The following is a 23,989-nucleotide window of genomic DNA, read 5'->3' as shown; positions in this document are numbered from 1 at the left end:
CTCGAGCAGAGAAAAATCTCTTACGCAGCAAGGAACTGAACCCGGGCCTCTTCACATGGCATTCTGCCGTGCTGACCACTCAGCTATAGAGGCGGAAAGCTCAATAGATCATAGTTGTAAAATACTGACACAAATTATTTAAAAAGGATGGAAAAACTTGAGAACAACAACAACAACAACAACAACAACTGGTCAGAGGGAGTCTTCTCATCAACAATGTGAATAGTGCACTCAGCTACATTGTGCATGGTGTGTTCAAAACTGAAACTGGGTTTTGTCCATTGAGCTAACTGTTCCTGTGACATACTGGTTTCTATCTATTGAATTTCTTGAAAATTCTATAGTTTGTCTCTCTTGCTGTGGCTCATTTTATTATTCTGCAGATGTAATTGCTGAAAAACAGTCTAATTACGTAAAAGGACTTCGCATATATAACCTTCAGTTTACAAATCCACCTTTAGTGACATGTTTGGCAACACTGTTGAGTCACGCTCAAACACACACAATCACATTGTGTTATGTTTCTTGTATATCAGCATTTGGTTCAGACAATTGTTAGATGCGACTGATTGTTTTCTACATTCATGGAGGCTCATCTTCTGAAGTAATTTAGAAGAAATTTTTCTTAAAGGTGTGAATTGTACAAATGCTTTTTGTTGTATGTGAGGAGAGGTGACTCCAAAATCACAAAAGCTTAATTACCTGGTAAAGAAGTGCTATGATCACTATGTTAATTGTGAGGATGACTATGACTGAAATATCCCTGCCCCTCCCATACAAATACTGTTTGACATGTGATACACTCCTGACAGCCCAATTAAAAGCACTGCATTAAAAGTATCACATCACCCTTTGCTACACCCAATATTTGGCTGAAACAACCGTGGTGCACAAGACTCTTATTTCTGTCTCACAAAAATGCCATAACCCACACTGAAAGTCAAGGAAACTGTGCAGTATCATGATATACTACTACAACAGATATTTCACAGTGGAGAATTGCCAGTATCAGTGCCATCTGCTACTGTAACAGTGAGTGAAGATGATATGAGGTGTGGCTATAAAATAACAAGACATGTTGTGACAGACTAAGTACACATGCCCAAACACAAACAACTGATAGCTGTCAAGCATGAAGCTTTCTCAGTCAAATGCAGCATCTCTAGCATCTGTAGACAAATCAGTGTGGCCATGGCATTCATTTGTGTAAGAGCTGTCATTTTGTTTTGTCAGAAAAATGTAAGTGTAATAATAGAGCAAACTAAAAGAAGCGTATGGTGAAGGCTGTTTATCACATGCCAGTTTCTGAGTGGTTCAAGTGTTTCCAAGATGGCCGAGAAGACATTGATTATTATATAGGATGAAAAAAAAAAAGATAATCTTATTCAATCTGTCCACCAGTTGAGTATTCGACCAATTTCTGATACTGGAGGAATTTCTGAAGAATGCATAAGGCAAATTTTATGTTACCAACTTGAGAGAAGCGTGTGTAAAATTGATGCTCAGAATTCTCAAAAACAAACAAAAAGAAACTTGTGAAAATGTTTGTACTGACACATTGAATATCATCGAAAATGATCCTAATGTCTTGAAAAGAGTGATAACATGTAACTAATCCTGGCTCTTCAATTATGATCCAGAAACTAAGTGCCCAACTTCACCAAGAGCAAAAAAAGCTTGAATTTTTTACTGTCCCTCCCCCCCCCCCTCCCCCACAATATTCATGACATTGTTTATGGAAGATCAAACTATTAATCAACATTACTACCTTGAAGTTACTGCTCAAGTCCATGAAAAAATACGAAAAAATGATGCAAACTGTGGAAGAACAAGTCATGGGTTCTGCACCAAGACACAGCAACCAAGTGTTAGACCATCCGCCTTATTCACCTGACCTAGTACCATGTGACTTATTTATTCCCCAAGGTCAAATCTGCATTAGAAGGAACAAGTTTTCAGTCTGCTGAAGCAGTGGAAAAAAAGAAAGAAGTGACATGTGTCATCAAGGAGCTCACAGAGGAAGACCTCCAGCACTGCTTCCATCAAAGGAAAATTCACATGGAGTGCTGTAGTGATAGAGGAGGGGAGTATATTAAAGGTGACAATAACTAAATATTTATGTATTTGAAATATAATGTTTTACAGGAATAGTGCCATTATTTTATAGCTACACCTCATATGATGACAAATACAGTGAACTCAGAGGAAGAGATATGCATGCCAACCCTACATTTCAAACCTCCTATGAAAGAAATTAGCCACACTTATGATCCCATTCATGATTTAAATTTGACAAAGCAATAGCCTGCATTTTTAGTTTCCAGGTTTCAAAGATGGAATATTCTTTAATGCAATAGGAAAATAAGTATCTCATGACCGACATATTCTCTTTTCTGAATAAAGGTGTCATGAATTTTTTGTAATGGTATTTGAATCATTTACAGAGAATCTTGGCAATGATCTCAGTGTAAATTAGTGAAGCCTGTTCATAGATTGTAGCAAAGTTAATCTGAACACAGTACTTCTCCACAAATGGAATAAATTATCTCCCATTCTGAATGTTCACTTCACCCAAAAGAGACATATGAGAACTTCAAAATGTTACTCACAAGTACTTCATCAGGTACACAAATCACAGCTGCTCTCTATTTATAACAGGAAAAAATGAGGTACAGGTGAGATGAACTACAGCTTGACAGAAGAATGTCACAAACACTCCTCCTGTTGAGCCCCAGAATGCCTAGCTACCACTTCTGCATATTAATAACTTGCGTTTGTCAAAAACTTTGTGAGTGCCACAAACAAAAAGCGACATCTTAGGTCTCAAAGATCAATCAAGCAAAGATAAAAGGAGTATTTGTAGGACCACAAATGGGAGAAGTAATTGCTGATGATCATCATCTTGATTTGTTGATTGATATTGAAAAAAAAAAAATACGGCTCTTCTTTCACAAGTGTCTGCAAGATCTTTCCCAACAGCCAAAGGGCAAAGAATTAGTGTAACATTATACATAAAATACCAAGATCCTACCACCATATGGAATGTAGCCTATCACATAAACTACATTTCTTTGTTTATCACTTCAATTTCTTCAGAGATAACCTTGGTGTCTTTGATAACAACCATGCCAAATGGTTACACCAGCCATTTCTCACACTGAAAATTGTTGTCAAAGCCAAATAAGAGGCTAAATATTGTCCTGGACCTGACAGAGAGATGTTTCTGAGGCTGAATATCACAAGAAAACAAGAAGGAAATATTTTTAGGTATGTTTCATTGCTATTTTTTACGCTTATTGCACATTTATTTGATTCCTTGGTATGCTGACAATTTCTTTGCTATTTAAAATTTGGAACTCTTGTTGTAATTACGTGTCATTTGTCAGAAACATTTAATGCATAAGCTGGCATGTGCTTAGCACAAAACCATTATTACACAAAAACTGAGGCCTATACAGAATTTCTGAAATTAGATCTGGATTGAGAGAAGAATTATCTTCCAAGTAGTACGTGTTTTGTCCTTGTCACAGAAATTATTCTTCTATGTATCAATGTTGTTAACCAATATATGGGAGACAGTATGGAATTAGTAGGATATGAGGACAGCCACAGGTAAGTTGGCACATTTGAGTTGGCTCATGAAGCTTGCTCAGGGTGCGCAATTGGTAGTACATTGCCTATGAAAGAGGAGAAGGTGGGGGGGGATCCTCATCCACATCTCAGTCTGGAATGCAGTTTTAACTCACTGGATGTAATTATACTCCTCCAGTTCTTCCTAACCAACGGATCTTTAAGTTTTTACACTACCGATCATTTGTACCATTTAATTCTGTGTTCCCACTACCTCCCATACATGAATCCCACACATTTAAACAGCAGTGAAGTTAAGATCATACAATTTTCTATTAACTGTTAGTATACAGTAAATGTCAAGTAATCATTGCTCAACCATAACATACTGCTTGTCATTCAAATTTCAACACCAGGAAGGACAGCAAATAATGAAATTTAACTTAATTTGCATGTACAGTCCAGTGGGAAGAATACACGATAAAACTTGCAAGTGAGATGGGGGGTGCAGGATGCAAATTTAGTTCACAGAAATGCCATCACTGGCAGCAACAATGTGTGTCAACCATCTGGCTACAGTCAAACTGAGCGTAGATGTCGTTCCTCACTGCTTTTGCTCTGTGCCAGAGTTCATTAATCATAGTGTATAGCAATTGGTTCCATGTCAGTCTCTCAGCAATGCATAATCAGATGTTTACACCCACTGAATTGAGGTAGGTAGTAAAGACAGCAGGGCAACATTGAGTCATGCATTATCTTGTTGGAAGACATCATCAAGGAGACTTCATGCATAGGTCAAAAATAAATGTAACACCTGCTGCCAGATTGTGCGAACGTGATCATTTGTTTCCAATAGCACCCCATACCATCATGTTAGGTACTTGCCCCATATGAGGATAAGGAATGCAACCTGATAATTTTCATTCTCCTGAGAGCCTTGTATGTACGTATGTACGAGGCTCTCAGGACACACACACACACACACACACACACACACACACACACACACACACACACAGAGAGAGAGAGAGAGAGAGAGAGAGAGAGAGAGAGAGAGAGAGAGAGAGAGGTGTAGCACACACAACCAGGAGTTAACCAAAAAGACAATGTTGTGCCACTAGTGGGTACACCACATTTGGTGCATATCTCTCAGGTGCTCCATCAAGGAAACACCCCCCCCCCCCCAAACAATGGTCACCATGCTGAGAGTCAGTGACGGTCCAAACACTATTCCACTGCACAAGTGGATACCATTCTTACTGCAAACAAGGTCATTTCCTAACTCAAGGTAGGTGACACGGCTGCACTGTCATGCAGAGCTACAGAGATCCCACGTGAGATTGAGTATGGTCCTCCTGAACACATTGATTCCACATCTGCATGACAGTCACAGGATCCCACCCAAAGTGAGCAGAAATATCACGGAATGATAAACTGCAATCTCAATAGGTCACTATGCTGCTATAGTAGAATTTCCACACATGCTGGTAGGTATTTTTCCTTCTTACAAGCTGCACTACACCATCACCTCACAAGCAAACAACACTGAAAGGTGATTTATGTAGGAGATACCCGCTTAGTAATTATTTCTTACATACAGACTGTAGGTGGCATTACTCTTAGGTAATTTATATGGTTACAGTGAAATTCTAATAATTTGCATATCCATGTATATAGTGTAATTCATGCCAATTTTATGTTTGTTGCCAACTGTCTCCATGGTGTTGCAATTTTAATGGCCAGAAGAGTACCTTTCTTTTACCTAATGAGAGTACTATAGGGAATTAAAGTGGAAGCTTAACTACTACATGTAAGTATACAACTCCCTACAGATTAAAAGACACCATAAAATTAATTTCAGCAACATTTATGAAGGTGAAGTTATCAGATGCCAGTTATGTACCTACCAATCTTGAAAAGAAAGGATCCAGCAGGAACATTAATTATCTCTGTCCGTCTGCACAGTTTCAAAAACACAGGCTTTTCAAAATGTCCAAAGACTCTGCAAAAGAAAAAATGGAAAACCAATACTACTAATACTCAATGTTTTGCTACAAAATGAATCAATGAAAAATGAGATCATACTAATTACACTTTCCTAAGTCTTATTCTTCTGTATTAATTGCATGATCATCACTTTTCCTATGATTTCTTCCCATGATTTCTTTCCATAGCGATACAAAACATGCAAATTGCTTGTTTAGTGCCTTAATATGTACTGTATTCTCACCTTATACTCTGCAACATATATACAACATCAGGGGGGACTCCTTTGTCTGTTTTGCTTGTAACATCCTCTTCCAAATATTCAGCAGGAGGTTCTAACACCTTTTGAAAAATGAAAAATACATATATCAGGCAACTATTGCAGAGACATCTCAATGCTGGGACTAAATTTACTGGTAAGCCTACATAACTGCTAACCTTAAGTTGTGTGGGTGTTGAATCCTTGCTCATTTGCAAAAGTATCTGCTTGGCAAATTTTGATATTGCTATTTTGCGCCTCTGGCCTTTCATATCTTGTGATGAGGCTACAGATTTCACCTGGAACACATTTACAATATGTTTATTTTATTTGTCATTTACACACAGCTACAGTAGAAGAATATGCCATTCCAGTTTATAATAAGTAGTATTTTCAAGCACTAGGATACAAGGTTCAAAATAAAAGTATCTAATCGATAAAATCTGTGTAGTTATCTGACACTGACATCTGGGAATTATGTATGACTTGTACAGCCTCACCCATCAAATTCTTTAGGATTCACTAACCATTTCTGAATCTGAATTATAGAAGGATGTTGGAAGATTTCATAACCAATCTTAATTTCCAGGAAAACTGTAGTGCACAAAAAAGTTGACACACGTGTTTAAAATAAGAACAAACAGTTTTCAATAGCCTCTAATAATGGTGTAGTAGGTAGGAATTGGTAGCTTCTCATTTAGATGGAGGTCTGGTTGCTGATATGAATTGATGCCACTGGAAGGATAGGCAGTAGATGAGAGCACTCGGAGCATCTATGGTATTATGCAGGTGGGACTGATATTGTTCAGGAGGAGGGGGAGTGGACGCATCAGAGTGGGTCAACTGGATCCAAAATTTCAAAATCTGTAGCAAGAAGCCCAACCTTAAAGGCCACCCAACGCCCACTTCATATTAATGTCAAATGGTCAAGTACATTGGTCATGATGTTTTAGCCTTGAGCATTGAAGATATTGGTGATTATCACTACTGAATGAATTTTCACTTACTTGTCTTGTTTAAGATATTTGCAGATATGAGTATCTTAAATGAAAGATAGCTGAATGTTTATCTGGTACAAAAGTCATGTTTTCAACAACCCAAAAGTTGTTTAGAGCAACACAGTACTTTATTAGGCACAGTCCTATTGGAGGTGCTATGCTGTTGTCTTCCTTTAACCTCGGAAACAAATGACCCAGCTAATTATAGGGGGAGATATAGTTTAATGTGGACTCCAAAACACAGCGTAACCTGGCATTTTTCTAATTAATAAATCATTATCAGAGCTGAAAAAAGTGGTAAGTGACAAAAATCCTTGAACTGACTAGAGATCAAACCCCAGATATTTGGATTAATAGTCTGGCACTTACAATGACACACTCATTTACCCAGTATCATACTAACAAAATACAGCTAAAAGCTCCACCATACCAACCTGAAAAGATCTACAGAAAAAGGTAACAGTTGCCGTATGTTTACGGGAACATAATGTAACAAAGGAGAGGAATTGGTAGACACATCTGGGGTACGTGAAGTACGCAACTGGAGGTCCCACGGGTTCATGCAGCACTTCTCCGTGATGTAGAACTAGAGCTTTCATGGTTGAGACCAATTTCTCACAAGAAACATACAACTCGTGTGACAGGAGTTCTGCTGTTAGTAACTATGAGGGACAGGCAAAATTTAGTAGACATTCATGCATCTATAAAAATACTGATGCACAAAGCATACAACAACTTCCACTATCACACATTAGCAAAACATCTTGCTGAGAACTAGAGAAAATTCTGGTTCTATGTAAAACTGCTATGTAGATTGAAGGTTTCTATTCAGCTTCTCACCAACTGGTCTGATGTGGTAATAGAAGGTACAAAAAAGAAAGATGAAGTTTTAAATTTTGCATCTAAGAAAGCATTCGTGCTGGATGATCATAAAAATGTACCATCATTTCACAGCCACACAGACTCCTGTATGGAGGACATTAAATAGGCATCAATGACACAAAGAAGCAAACAAAAAAAATTGAAAATAAATAAGTTGCCAGCTCAAGATGGAACCTCAATTCAGTTTTACAGAGAACCAGAGTTTGAGGCTGACTGCAGAGCAATTCTACTGCTGCCACTCTAAATTTTGATTAAGGACATCAAAGACAAGATATGAGATATCAGGGCTCATATGTACTAGTATAGATAGTTGCTATTCCCTCACTCAATCTGCATGTAGAAAAGGGAAGGAAATAACTGGCAGTGGTCAAAGGTACCTTCTGCCATTAACCATATGGTGGCTTGTGGAGTACAAATGTAGATGTGGCCAAGGGATCCCCTAATGGCAGTCGCAAGTTTTCAGACCTCAAGAGGGTTAGTTTCAGGTGGTTGGATGAGAGAGCGTGCTCTTCTGCAGCATATCACATTTTTATACCTTTAATTCTGGCAATTGTTGTCAATGCTGAAAGTCATTTTAGAGCTCAAGGATAGCCAATTCATGCAGTAATTGAAAGTTGGGGAGGGAGAGAATGATTGGGTAATGATGACCATCCCATTGGCAGGTTTCCCATTTGAATAAGGGCATTCATGTTCACAATTAGTTGCTTGATGATGCTGCCTGCCTCTACACGAATTATGTGTGCTGTCCTACAGTAGATCATAGATGGAACTTTCCTAATGATACGAAGGGTGGGAGGAGCTGATCTATTAGACTGGATACATAGAGGTGTAAGAACTCTTCATCTGGTGGGAGGTACAGGTTAATATAGATCAGTTAGTTTATTGAATATTAATATATGTATAGCTACTGCATTTAGATTAACATTTAGGGGCACTGGTTAGCTATAGATGTCCAGGCCAATGTATAAAAACCTCCAGAAGCTTTGTCAGTATTATACCTTGTGCTTTAATTTCTGATGGAAGGTTTGTAGTCTGCAACATGTAAAGTTTTTTGAGGCATGGCACTGAATCATCAATAGGTACATAAAGAACATTAACAGAGGATGAGGAAGACTGCAGAGTGGATGATGTGAGAGCAGCATGAGTGAAGTGGGGGTCATGGGGATAGGGGTAGCAATGGGTGTGGGACTGGGGTAGCGGAGATAGAAGCGGGAAGGATGAAGATATTGGAGGATGTGATGCAAGGCAATTCCATCTAGCTGGTGTCCATCTAGCAGTTGGTATTGGGAGGTAAGAAACAGATGGCATGGGTATGAAGCAGCCATTCAAATCTAGCATAAGGCCTTCAGCAGTTTCCTGCCACTGGTCTACTCTGCTCTTGGCCACAATTTGACAGTGGCCTCATCCATTAGGATTGACAGTTATTTTGTGGTCACACCGACAGAAGTTACAACAGAGACTATACAAAATGTGATTACTTCCAAGGTGTGTCTGCCTCTGATACAATAGAATATGCCTGGGAACAGCACTTGTATCGTGCCCTCCTATACTAATCTGTTTATAGGCCATCTAGATAAAAACCTTCCTCGCCACCCAAAATGTCAAACTCCTTGTCTGGTTCAGCTCCCTGATGATATCTTCATAATCTGGACACAGGGCCAAAGCATGTTACCCTCATTCCTCCACTGCCTCAACAGTCAACACCTTTTCCATCTGCTTCACCTGGCCCCTTCAACCCAGTGTGCCATGTTCCTGCACACACACACACACACACACACACACACACACACACACACACACACATCTCAATCAATCCAACACACTATATAAAAAATCAAGTTCTCTAGCTATCAACTGCGTCTGCCATCCCCCACACATACTAAAAAGTTTCGCCCATACAGTCTCACCACATGTCGACTAGCAATGCGTTGCCTAATATGCTGAAGGTCTTAGTAGGGCCTTCACATGCAGGCATTACCCCTCAAATATAATCTGCAAACAGATTTCCTGTGCCATATCCATATGTGCTCCCCAATCCACTGACCACCCCCATAAACCAACTATGAAGGAGCACCTGCCTAATCACCAAGTATCACCCTGGACTGGAAAGACTTAACCACATCCTCTGACATGGCTTTGGTTACCGTATTTACTCGAATCTAAGCCGCACCTGAAAAATGAGACTCGAAATCAAGGAAAAAAAATTTCCTGAATCTAAGCCGCACCTGAAATTTGAGACTCGAAATTCAAGGGGAGAGAAAAGTTTTAGGCCGCACCTCCAAATCGAAACAATGTTGGTCCATTGTAATATGAGAGACAATTTAGGTCGAATGAATGACGATACAGCTACAGTAGTTTGGTTCGAGTCGTAAGCTTGGCAGTTAAGCTATACCAGGTAGCCATTGCTATGCGTCAGGCACTCCGTCCGTATTTATAAGAGTACCCTTCCTTTTCCACGTGCTTCGTCTGGTTTGAATTGATTGCTTATTTCTCTTTGATATGATAAGTGCCATTCTCTTTGTTATAGGTGTTTACGTCACTCTAAGCTAAAAATGTATTACTACACTGTGTCATGCATTGTTTGTATTGTTTGTTGCATTCTGTGTTTACGGCCTGTCGCCGCTAGCGGCATGGCTTGCTTTTGTGCACGCTGACTACGATGTCACACTTTGCACCATTAAAAACTATAAAGTCAAGCATAAATTCTATTTCACACTCACACTGAACAAATATTTTTATACTAAAAGTCATCTTTTAAATGGAATGCACTGTTTGCAAGCCAAGCATTCCTTGAACAATGGGAGACTATTGCCAATACAAGCTTTCTGGAATTTAGTGAGTGCTCTTCTGAACTAACCCTCTCAGGCAAGAAACAACTGATCTTAAATATCCACAATGGATGAGCTTTATCTGATATTTTGTACAGCTTATAATCTTGAGTGTGAACACTGTTATTGCAAAAATGCAGCATTCGGAGTAACAATACATATATGTCATGTTACACTATTTCACCAGAAATTGGAGATATGAGAGAGGATCATTAGATCAATATCCAGAACATTTCAAGGTTTTAGTTGTCGACTTGAGATGAGTTACTGCCAGGAAACAATACATTTCTGCTATATACATATACATATCTTTCCAGGCCCTCAAACAGCTTCTCTCATAAATAGAAGCACTTTGCACCCCGCAGGATCTGTTAATCTTATCTACAATAATTGAGACTAATTTCTCTGCGAACATGTCTGATAAACTTGTAATGCACAAGGGTTTTCCAGAATTATAGGACTCACATCTGAATGTGCTGTGTCAAAATCGTAAACCCTATGTTTCAGCTCTTTTCTGTACCATGAAACTTTTCCAAAGTTGCCTTTCTTCACTGGGGCATGTTATCTTAATCTCTATTTTATCGCTGTCAGAAGAACTTCTGGAAGATGAAGTTATGCAATGAGAAAAGCAGCTTTCCAGCCCCTGAGGCATCGGAGGACAAGAATAAAGAGGCACAGTGTACTCAGTTTCAGACAAAGAACGACAAAACTAACTCTCACTACAACTTTCTGTGAGAATACAGGGTGATTCAAAAAGAATACCACAACTTTAGGAATTTAAAACTCTGCAACGACAAAAGGCAGAGCTAAGCACTATCTGTCGGCGAATTAAGAGAGCTATAAAGTTTCATTTAGTTGTACATTTGTTCACTTGAGGCGCTGTTGACTAGGCGTCAGCGTCAGTTGATGCTAAGATGGCGACCGCTCAACAGAAAGCTTTTTGTGTTATTGAGTACGGCAGAAGTGAATCGACGACAGTTGTTCAGCGTGCATTTCGAACGAAGTATGGTGTTAAACCTCCTGATAGGTGGTGTATTAAACGTTGGTATAAACAGTTTACAGAGAATGGGTGTTTGTGCAAAGGGAAAAGTTCTGGACGGCCGAGAACGAGTGATGAAAATGTAGCACGCATCCAGCAAGCATTTGTTCGCAGCCCAGGAAAATCGACTCGCAGAGCTAGCAGAGAGCTGCAAATTCCACAATCAACTGTATGGAGAGTCCTACGAAAAAGGTTAGTTATGAAACCTTATCGTCTGAAATTGGTTCAAGCACTGTCTGCAGCTGATAAGATTAAAAGAATCGATTTCTGTGATTTTATCCTTGCTCAAGTGGAAACAGATGAATCTTTCGTTTCAAAGATTGTGTTTAGTGATGAAGCAACTTTCCACACTAACGGGAAAGTCAAACGTCACAATGTCTGTATATGGGGCACTGAGAATCCGCGGGAAACAACTCAGTATGAACGTGAGTCGCCTAAGGTGAACGTTTTCTGTGCCATTTCAGCCAATAAAGTTTTTGGTCCCTTTTTCTTCGAAGGTGCTACTGTAACTGGACTACAGTATCTGGAGATGTTAGAGAATTGGCTGTTCCCTCAGCTCGAACAAGAAGCACAACAATTCATATTTCAGCAGGATGGAGCGCCACCACATTGGCACTTATCTGACCGTAACTACCTGAACGTCAACTACCCGAGGCGATGGATCAGCCGCCAGGCAGCCCGTGACAGATCACTTCATCACTGGCCTCCAAGAAGCCCTGATCTTACCCCCTGCGATTTTTTCTTATGGGGGTATGTTAAGGATATGGTGTTTTGGCCACCTCTCCCAGCCACCATTGATGATTTGAAACGAGAAATAACAGCAGCTATCCAAACTGTTACGCCTGATATGCTACAGAGAGTGTGGAACGAGTTGGAGTATCGGGTTGATATTGCTCGTGTGTCTGGAGGGGGCCATATTTAACATCCCTGAACTTGTTTTTGAGTGAAAAAAACCTTTTTAAATACTCTTTGTAATGATGTATAACAGAAGGTTATATTATGTTTCTTTCATTAAATACACATTTTTAAAGTTGTGGTATTCTTTTTGAATCACCCTGTATATCCTATTTCCTCCTCAGACAACACACACTTACATATTTTCAAATACAATGGAACAATACACAGCAGGCCACAAGATCAGCAAACTGCAGCTCCTGCCATGTGAGTCACATGGAGGAACAATTAGTAATCCCACAAACTACCTGAAGAGTTCCAACTGAGTATTACGTCACTATCATTTATTAAGAAAACCACAAAATACATATATTTGGCATTAGCTCTACTGGCACACTCAGCTCCTATCAAATATATACATTGTTAGCACTAGAGGTATGATGACTGCGCATGGATATATATTTCACTAGCAGTTAAAGGGTTAAATGCATTTGAACTGCTCCCCATAGTTAAGGTCCTTAATACATACTCAGGTGCTACCCGATCAACTCCCAACTTCAGCGTAACATAAATATAAGATGAGAAAAAATTGTGTTCCCGGTTCTTCATTATCAGACATTTCAATAACAACTGCCAAACTGTCTTCTGTAGTATACTAAGTTCTAAGCTATATCATCAAGTGTCAAAGTTTCACTTACAAATGCAACTCATTTTTTAAACAATTACAGCATTTCTGAAGTATCAGCTAATGGACCTACTAAAAATTGGATCTAGAAATTATGCCATTTATACAAACATCAAGAGCACTGATAGCTATAAACACTCTGCTTGTGGCCAGATCTCTTTTTCACTGCTCCTGCTACATATGCTACTGATGAATGGACGAACACAGTGGCTTGTGAAAGTTTTCAGTTGCTGCTGTCACACGGGAAGTGTAAACCCAAAATTCATAAATTGTTGCAGCTAATTGGATTCAGACAGTTTTTGTTGTCAGCTCGATGTAAGCCATGTGATATGTGGTGTACAAATTGAACATTTGTAAAGGAAAAAAAAAATTGAGTCTCCCTGTACACCAATACTGGCATTATTATAATGCACTTTCTTATTTAATTTCTAATTTCTGAAATCATGAACATAATTTTGTAACACCTTCTACAACGCTACATGGCAAAAGCATCCAACAAGGTGGTCGCCCCACACAATGAATATACGCATACTTCCTAGCACACAAAGCAGAGAAAGACAATGAAAAATTCATTAACTAAGAATTTGCCAAGAAAGCTGTTCACGATTGCTGCACTGCCCATAAAACACAGGACAGAGCCCGAGACTGACTGACTTGACTTGACTTGACTTGACTTGACTTGACTTGACTCGACTCGACTTCTGAGTATAAACTTTTTCACAATCATGCTGAAAGGCAAAGGTACTTGATGAATTGAAAGTTTTTACAAAGTGCTCTTATAGCTCAGTATCAAACATTAACATGGGGAAAGTGTTGTTTATTTTGTGGAAAATCATCTGACCTTTCTCATAATTTTCCTGCCGTAGTACATCATCTTATCCCTTTTCCTGAAGCGTTTTCCAGAACGTCTTGCCTCTGGCAAATCTGCAAACAAGAGGTATTTTAATAAGTGACAGTTGAAAAATCAAATAAGTTTCAGATTTAAGACTGGGGATGGGTTGTTTTGGGGAGGAGACCAAACAGCAATGTCATCGGTCTCATCGGATTAGGGAAGGATGGAGAAGGAAGTCGATCGTGCCCTTTCGAAGGAACCATCCCAGCATTTGCCTGGAGTGATTTAGGGAAATCACGGAAAACCTAAATCAGGATGGCCGGACACGGGAATGAATTGTCCTCCTCCCAAATGCAAGTCGTGTGTGCTAACCACTGCGCCACCTCGCTCGGTGTTTAAGATTCTGTGTATAATATATCGTGTAGTAGCTTCCTCTTAAAACACATATTCTGTTATGGTATCTCTCAAAGAGCTCACATATACCAAAAAAAAAGAAGACAACAACTTGCAAACTAAATACAATGAAAACAGAAAACTACATTACAACAACAAATGTTTACAAGATGAACAGCAGTGGATTTTTTTATATTTTCTCTTGTCCAGCCATCCTATAGAATACTAACACCTGGATGTAACTTTTGTGGCAGTTTACACTTATTTCACTGTAAATTGTGACCGCAAATAATGGAAATACTAAATGTAACAACTCACCATATAACTGAGGTGCTGAGTCATTGATAGGCACTGAAATGAGACTGACAATGTTATGTGCATATCAGTTACTGAACATCTCAAATATATGATGAGTTGTTACTTTTACTCCTTCCTTAATTTACATTTCACCAGTCTTTCCATCACCACATTAATATATATATGACTGTGTGAGTCATAATCACAACTTCCTCATATTTCATCTGCCTAATATCTTATGGGTACGAACAACAAAGTTACACACACAAATATGAGGTAAAGAGAAATTGGCAGAAGATATCGTAATGATACTGAACCCATTAATGGAATTTTACAGAAGTTTAAGAATTTGGATAAAATTTTTACAAAGTGCACAAGATTTCAGATATTATATTGTGACTGCTGTTGTTATATGCGTATGAGTTGTTATTGGAGACTACTGAGTGGCAGTGAGAAAAACTACACAGGTCAGTGAAAGCAACTGCTCATTAAATAAGTGGGAAAAAAGTAAAAGTAAATAGTAAAACATGCAAAGATGAGATTCTGAGTCACAAAGTCATTTTCTTCAAAGAAATAGCACATAAGAACACTCACCAGACACAAACTCAGGAACCTAGACTCACAAAACCCATTCTCAACCATCATTATTTGAGCTCTATGAGTTGCTTGCTGTTTAGTATTAGCTGATTACCACATGCAACTGAAATAAGGGTAAAGGTTGAGTAAATATCACCCCCTCATTGACATCATATTCCTTTCTGAACAACAAAAGAATATGTTAAGATAGTGTTCAACTAGATGTTGTAAAGGTTGTTAACATTTCCTTATCACCATGACAGTTTGGTGAAACTGTGTTTACACATAAAAATTTGATACTGTTTGCATCAAAGAGAATTAATGAGCAAGATGGTGCAATGGTTGAGAACTGGACTTCCATTTAAGAGGACCTTGTTCAATTACATATGGGGCCATCCAGATTTAGGTGTTTCATGGTTTCACTAAATTGATTAAATCAAATGTCATGACAGTTCCTTTCAATTTCCTTCCCGAAACTGGTTTTGTGCACTATCTCTAATGACACTCTGTTATTCAAAAGAAAAGTAAAGGAAATGGTTTTAACAAAGGAACATTAAGAATTCAATATCCCATCAACATCAAGGACATTAGACACCAATAGTTGATCTAGAAAAGCATTACAGGTATGAATCAGCAATTGTCTGTGTAAGGAAATATCATAATATTCATATAAAGTCATTTAGAGAAAGCCGCGCGGGATTAGCTGAGCGGTCTAAGGCACTGCAGTCATGGACTGTGCGGCTGGTCCCGGCATAGGTTCGAGTCCTCCCTCGGGCATGGGTGTGTGTGTTCGTCCTTAGGATAATTTAGGTTAAGTAGTGTGTAAGCTTAGGGACTGATGACCTTAGCAGTTAAGTCCCATAAAATTTCACACACATTTCCTCATTTAGAGAAAATATGGAAATCTAACTCAAGACATCCAGAAAGGTATTCTGACTCTTTTGTCTTAACTGCTGCATCACCACTTTGGATTTAGGCTAACCTCTAGAATAAACTGCACAACAGAGTGATGATGAAACCTGCACAATTGTGAGATAACATAAAATATTGAGGTTTTAAAGAGAAAAATCATGATACAAAATCTGTTTAGGACACCTGCTAATGAAAGAAGTAACACAGATACGTTACGAACATCAAAAAATTCATACAGACTACAAAATGAGTAACCACATCTACCACAAACCCACTGGAACAAAAGCTCTCAGTAAGAGAGGTGCGATTTTACCCAATAAACTTTTATCTTTTCCAGTGTAACAAATTAATTGTCAGTTAAAGAAAAATATCTGCAATTTGGCAGACAGTACCAACATGGGTTCTACAATATTTAATTTCTTATTCTTAAAAATATTAATGTATGTTAGCATAGTTCTCTCTAAGTTGTAAAATTCTTTTCTATCACTTCACTACTTCCCTTCTAAACAATTTTCCTGCCTACAGCTACAGTAATTTCCATCAGCAATTTGGTTACAGTCAGACTATTTCTATGCTCCCCATTTTCATTTTCTTCTCAAATCTGTTTTCAGCATACCCATTAGTAATTGTAAAATTACCTCAAAATATCATTACTATTATCATCCTTTTCAAAGAATTTGAAATACAGCCTAGGTACACACAACTATTATTTGCAATGCTTTAAAATGAAAGTTAGTTTAATTCTTTAGTTTTTCAGGCATACGTCCAGTACAAAACATTCTCATGCAAACAGCCAGCATCCAAGCAACAGGGGAACGGTGTGATGGGTGACAAGTTTCTCTGTTGTCAAACATTTTGCATGTGTGCAATGATTATTTGAGTATTCAAAGAAGAACTTTTTGTACATAAACATTTATTATTACCAAAACTGGTTTGTGCACTCTCTCTAATGACACGCTGTTATTCAAAAGAGAAGTAAAGGAAATGGTTTTAACACACACTATACAACCACAACTCGAAAAATGAAAGAGAGTAACCACTGTAAGGATGCATTGCAATAAAACACACACACTTACCCTTGTTGCTCCAGTCTCGAACATAGTTTAGAATTATCTGAATTGCATAGAGAATGAGCAGGACAGTTACCACTTGGAACATGAACTGAAACACACAACACAACAGCATTAGAGATTCCATAAGATGATTTGATAAAATTTTCTTGTCTAGGCGATAACATAAATTATCTAAATAAACTGACAATTCAGTAGATACTACAAGACAATGCACTCCATAATCTGATCTGAGGCAATCTAATCTAATCTGTTCTAATCTAATCCAGTGTTCTCCATGTCGTGAATTACGCATAGGCTACACGAACTGGACTGGAAGCATGAATTCGTCTCTGGACCAAGCTCTGGAGCTTCATCAGAACTGGGACAGGTCCACTGAACATTAGTTAACTGTTTGAAGATGAAAACACAGCCCAGAAAATGACACACAACTAAATTAATTAATTTTGAGAAGGCAAAAAAGTAGCAAATGTCCCGACACTCCAGGGCCGGCACGATTGTACCATCACAATTGTAGTACATTGCCTTGCTGTCATAAGTTACAAGCTTAGGACAGCAAAGCAACAGTATAACTAACCCCCTAAAATTAATGATAAGTGAATTACATTAAGAAGTCAATAATGATGAGAAAAACAAGCCAATTTCTAAAACCCTCCCCTCGAACCGCATGCATAAAAAAGGAACATCGGAAAGGAAAACTTAAAATGAGTGACATCAAAATATAAAATAAGCCTTCGAGGATAAGACAAATGACAGCGTTAAACAGAAAAGTTTGAATCATAACAACAGGCATTGCAGTATCCGTAACCATTTCTAATGTAGTTTAATCACTGTCACCAATAAAATGCTCAGTCATTTTTCATATCTGAAATCAGTAGCTTTCCTAGACAGTAATCTTTGTTGTTGATGACCCGTAATAATCTCTTACTAGACTGTCTTCACCTGAACTGTGATGACACATCACTCATGTATCTCATCAATAGCTCTGTCATTAGAAGGCCTCAAATGTCGATCAGTTGGTGCAAACTAAACTGGATGTTGGGTTTGACCCATGATACAAATGTTACTTGGTATGTCACATCATACCTGAGCAAACATAATACTGACAATATTTGTTTTGCATTTATAATATTTTGTAGAATTATCTTGTGCTGACAGGCTGCTCTGTAGTGTAGCCCAAGGTTGAGGCTAGGCCGAATGGCTTCAGCTCAGTCCTGAGTAGTTGAAGCCAATGAATGTGAATACCAAATCTCAGTAGCGGCAACAGACAGATTGGTAGCACAGAGTAAGGTCTAGTTTAGGTAGACAGGTGTAGGGCTGGTTGTGAGAAGGCAGAGTGATGTGGTAGGCGTCAATTAACCTGGCTCAAAAAGTCATACCACAAGGAACTTCAGATTTTGGATTCTAGAATCCAGTACACAGTAGAGCTGACTATCCATCCCAAGCTCTTTTCTGCAAGGATAATGGGGCACAATTCCTCCTTCACTTCAGAACAAGAAGTGACTACACTTCTTTAAAAGACACAATACTACTATTTGAATGATAGTTTGTTAAAGATTGGGATAGGTCTTAAAGGACACTCCTACTTCTCCATGGAGAAGTAACTTCCACTGTTGTCGGACGGAAGCCCATCCTTCACTGCTACTGTGTGTTACAGCAGGGAAGTTTCTTAACATTACAAATGAAAAGATAAGTATCCCTCAATTGGAGCTGGCTCTCAATTTGAGTGCTACAGCATGTTACATGAATGAAAATCTTCTAAGGTGTAAAAACAAGGAGCTAACTTTAGAAACAAATTTGATAAAAGGTTTATCTTTAGTGGGCAATGTTTTATTAAATGAGCTGTCCAAGCACTCACATGGCTCTGCTCACAGGTTCTATTTACCTCTGCTTTCCTTTTAAAATTTCTAATTTTGTAGATCTTTTATACAACACTGCAAAATGGTACTAAAAAATGAAAATCATTAATATATGGCAGGTGTGAGATTAGCTGCGGATCTGCCCACGTGACTTAGTAGATACTGAGCTGCCTGTTCACAGCAGACTTGGGTTCCTGTCCTATTCCGGCACAAAGTTTCCTCCTATTATCAGTTGTTGCAATACAATTCATACTGGGCAGTGTGTGGGGTTTCTCTGCCCTATTAACTATACTGGTAAGAAATACTTGTCCCCATTTTAGAAGGATCTGAATTATTTTGCTTTTTGTCCACTACATCCATCTTATTTTCTTGATATCATAATGTACTGGAGCCTGCTTTGTGGACAGAAGCATTATCATGTGCATACAGAGAAAATGTTAGCTATCAAACTGTTGCTACTGTGTGGCGTCCACGCCAATGTCTAAAATGTGTGAACATATTCACAATATGATTCAGTTATCGACCAAAAGTATCAGTAAAAGATCAAAAAACAGAAAACAGCCCCATGATCATACACCATCTGCACAAACTTTGCCACTGGCACAACAACAATAGTTTGTCTTCTGCAACAGCCACACACCACCATATATTAGTATATTATATCACACAATACAATCATCTTCCAAATCACCACTAATCAATGATGGTGTTATTTGCATCACTAAGCTAGCTTGGACATTTGTTCATGTGATCAGCAGCTTGTCGGCAGCAGTGGTACAGAGAAAATTTAGCCTTACCACCTTTTGGTGGAGTATTCTGTCATCGATCTCTGTAAAAGAGCTCCAACCAAAATCTCCTATAATAGATGACAACTTTCTCTGATAATAGGTTCATACTGCAAATGTTAGAAACTGGCACAGCTCTAAGACCTTTCTCAGCCCTGCAAAGGTTTCCACAATTAAACTGCCCAGACTGGTGCTGGGCACAAATAAGATACATGGAATACATCTGTCAGAAGGCTTGAGCTTGCAGGTCCCGTCCCTAATATCATGTCCTCTTCAACTCACTTATTTCCCTGACATACCCCTCCACAAAATATATTTAAAAAACCTGCAGTTTCGTACGTATCTTCTGGTGCACAGCTCAAAATCACACACCGTGTATAGAAATTTATCAATGTCATGTTTATATAGTCCTGCTCCTGTTACACAGATATTTTTTTGCCTTTCTTTCTCACAGTTTAACATTCCATTAACAGCAGGGTACTTGTAAATAAAGAATTTGTTCAATTCATCAAGGATTCCAGGTGACAGTAATAGTGCCACAGCCCCCCCCCCCCACAAAAATAAATAAATAAAATGTTGGCTGTGGTGACAGGCTGATCTATAATCTCTAGCATAGCTCAATTTCAGTACTACATCCACCCCCCCCCCCCCCCCAGATTCCAAATAGGTTTTCATAATAAATTTTGCAGAAAGTTATGCTGTCCACAGAATTGCTTTTGAGTTTTGTGGCAAATTCAGGCCAGATTTCTCATTGACTTTATGACAAACTACAATGTAATTAAATGCAACTGTTTTGTGTGCCTAGAGTTTTAGGGGTCGTGTGATACATTTACATAATGGACCCCCCCCCCCCCCCTTTTTCAATACATCACATATGTAAACATTAAGCTTCATTACTGGTCAAATTGTTACCACAAACTTTATTTGACTTTCACATTCACTGGCTTTGCCAACTCACAACCAAACTGTCACCTTCCAACCTAAACTAGACCTCAAGCAGTGTACACATCAGTCTGTCACCACAACCAAGATTTCAGGGTGGTGGGTGGGGGTCCAATACCATACTTTAACCAATAAGTTGATAAAAACCGTCCAGATTTAGTGTACATGACATCAACAGAATAATTATAAGAAAGGGGAATCTCTTTATGCCTCAAAACTGTTCCACTGTTCACACCTCAAGTATCTTGTGCAAGACACAAAGTTAATGTCCAAATGATGTTTGGCAGTGCAATGAAAACAATCAGCTTGAATGTCTTGCGCAACTCACAGAGTTGCTTTCTACAGGTCATTTGGCAGCCAAATAAAAACGAGCACATAATCACATAACGAAGGGGATCTTTGTGTTAACATTTTATTTGTTTAGAAATAAAAATATCACATGCACAATGTGGGTTCCCAACAATTTCTGTTCTGTCCACGAGTCCTGACATAGAACTGCAGGTTCCGTTTGCTTTTTTAACTTCCCCCAAACATAACTTGTTTATCCTACTGGCAACACACTTGTCCTAAGGAATTACGGGTGTTTTATTATAACAAACATGCACTTCAGCGTTACATATAATCAATAATACAATACTTGGTTCACTCTTGTGTGTGATATTGGATGAAAAGTACTAAACTGTCATCACTCACTCACATTTATGAGCGTACATCTGATTTGATTATTTGTATCTGCTGCCTCTGCCAAAACACCTTACGTGTCACACAACAGGATAAAAACTTAACTGTGCTTCACAGATGTGGTCTGCATATATTAATCAGTTACACTTTATGGCGTTAGGTCTGAATGGCATGATTCTGGGTTTTAAAACATAATCCCTTACATATACACAAATATTTCATCTCGAAAACAATCTTCTTCACACATATATATCTTCAACGCCATCAAAGTAATTTACGGATAGGAAGGACATTATACGTCCCTTTTAATGAAGAAGCTTACAATTCAGCTAAATTGTACCAGTATCTTTACTCAGTGACACTTAATTGATGTGAGTGAAGTGAGCATTTTTGTTAGTAATCGTCAACATTGCATAACATATGAACAAGAAGTACAAACCAGATTCCGATGCACGACTGTTGATATAGTCTCGGACCATTTTTCAAACCCTATATAGTCGCCGAATCCGTACAGGTATTCTTTTAAATACAGCATATTCAAACTGAACATCGTGCCTGTCGACTCTCCTCGTCATTAAATTTTCTTAGTGTCTTTCGCATGTAGCTGTAGAGCACACACGTTCATCTGGACTTTTAGATAATTACTAAATCCCTGGAAAAGTTCACTTCATGCTAAAACTGTTAAAACGCTGACACACGGCGCACGGCATCCTTCTCCCGCACTACCAAACAGCTGACTGTACGAGGGGCAAAGTCTGAGGATCAACTACGAATTCGATTGGCGGCAAAACGTTACGTCATACTGAATTGCGAACAGCACAACGTGGTACCCGATGTATTGACAAAGGCGATACGTAAATAAAAGTTTTCAAGGCGGTGATTCGTCATAATAAAGTACGAAATAAAATATATTCTACATGTTCTGTGCCAAAACTGATAAATAACGACGTAAAAAGCACCGACTGACAACTTCTGCAGAGATGAGGATTACCTACTGAAGTTTTGTGTATGACGAAAGAAAATGTGAGCGAAATACTGTCGCCGATACATGCATCACCAACTGGACAACAACTGAATCGCACGAGTGACGTTTGCCTGCCTGTCTTTTCGTGTGCATTCTTATTGACCAGTCGTGTTTCAGAGCTACCAGACACATCGTATTCCGCGTATTAGAATAGAGTTGGGACAGAACATTAGACGATTACTTTTGATACGGAAGCAGATTAAAGAATTTATAGCAAAGAAACAAGCAAACTATACACAACAGTATTAAGACTTGCTATACAGAGCAGAACTGTGGCAGTTCAAAAACTGCCCATTTCTCCATTGCGTGAGAATGTTAAGCTTCATATAAAATGTATTTTTTTCGCAAGAGAGGTAACCGTAAATGAGAAAAAGCGCTAATAACCGTTCTGTTGATCGTTCTGTAGGCCTAAACACATATAAATAAGAAACTGTGTCGTACATTATACAAGGGGCGATCAAAAAGTTTCCGTTCGAAGGCCGCACAGGCCAGAACTGGTAAGCCAATCAGGCAAAATCGCCGCGAGCATTGAGGTAATCAACCCACCTAAGCACCAGGTTGGAACATACTCGTTTAGTAAAATACCATGTCCTGCTGTGTGAAGAATCCGTAACTGCCTACTGCACATCCTCTTCAGACACGAATCGTCGACCTTTCAAGGCTTTCTTTAAGGAAACGAAGGCGTGATAATCGCATGGGGACAGTTCAGGAATACAGAGCGGGTGCTCAAGTGTCGCTTGGATGAGGCTCTGGCCTTCAGATCGACCGGCACCTTGTGTCGAATCGCGACCGGCTATTGGCGCACCATTCCACGCCGCTAGTTTTCGACAGACATGTTGCCCCATACACACTCTTCATTCTCTGATGGATGCCCACCGGCGTTTGTCCTTCGGCAACCAAGAAAAGAATAAAAGCACGTCGGACCTGGTAACAACGGCGCCATAGTTCACGTCTTCCTTTTTTCCCCATGGGACCAAGCTGCTGAGGTCATCGGTACCTAGGCTTACACACTACTTAATCTCTTAATCTAACTTACGCTAAGGGCAATACACACACCCATGCCCGAGGGAGGACTCGAACCTCCGACGGGGGGAGCCGTGCGAACTGTGCAATGGTGCTGGGGTAAAGACCGCGCGGCTACCCCGCCCGGCAGTTCACGCTGCCTCATTTACCGCACGCACGTCGGAAAGATGCCGGGTGATCAAAAAGTCAGTATAAATTTGAAAACTGAATAAATCACGGAATAATGTAGATAGAGAGGTACAAATTGACACACATGCTTGGAATGACATGGGGTTATATTAGAACCAAAAAAAATACAAAAGTTCAAAAAATGTCCGATAGATGGCGCTTCATCTGATCAGAATAGCAATAATTAGCATAACAAAGTAAGACAAAGCAAAGATTATGTTCTTTACAGGAAATGCTCAATATGTCCACCATCATTCCTCAACAATAGCTGTAGTCCAGGAATAAT

General features: G+C 39.0%; 1 protein-coding gene across 8 annotated transcripts in view; it reads right to left on the bottom strand.

The window, feature by feature from the left end:
- Positions 1–22,220, bottom strand: part of LOC124723161 (neuropathy target esterase sws) — a 201,895-nt gene extending 179,675 nt beyond the window's left edge. For all 8 annotated transcript variants that reach the window (XR_007006522.1, XR_007006521.1, XM_047248357.1 and 5 more), the window contains exons 1-6: positions 21,928–22,220; positions 17,228–17,312; positions 13,983–14,065; positions 5,995–6,114; positions 5,801–5,898; positions 5,478–5,572 (exon numbers count right to left, since the gene is read on the bottom strand). Coding sequence is in view for 6 of the 8 variants with exons in the window: in XM_047248357.1 (XP_047104313.1) it covers positions 5,478–5,572; positions 5,801–5,898; positions 5,995–6,114; positions 13,983–14,065; positions 17,228–17,312; positions 21,928–22,038 (592 nt within the window). In the remaining 2 variants the exon portion in view is untranslated. The remainder of the gene's footprint in view (positions 1–5,477; positions 5,573–5,800; positions 5,899–5,994; positions 6,115–13,982; positions 14,066–17,227; positions 17,313–21,927) is intronic.
- Positions 22,221–23,989: the final 1,769 nt, after the last annotated feature.

This window comes from Schistocerca piceifrons, chromosome X (genome assembly GCF_021461385.2).
Source record: "Schistocerca piceifrons isolate TAMUIC-IGC-003096 chromosome X, iqSchPice1.1, whole genome shotgun sequence".
In the NCBI taxonomy this organism is placed as follows: Eukaryota; Metazoa; Arthropoda; class Insecta; order Orthoptera; family Acrididae; genus Schistocerca; species Schistocerca piceifrons.
The sequence above is the reverse complement of the archived record's forward strand: the minus strand, read 5'-3'. Positions and strand labels throughout refer to the sequence as shown.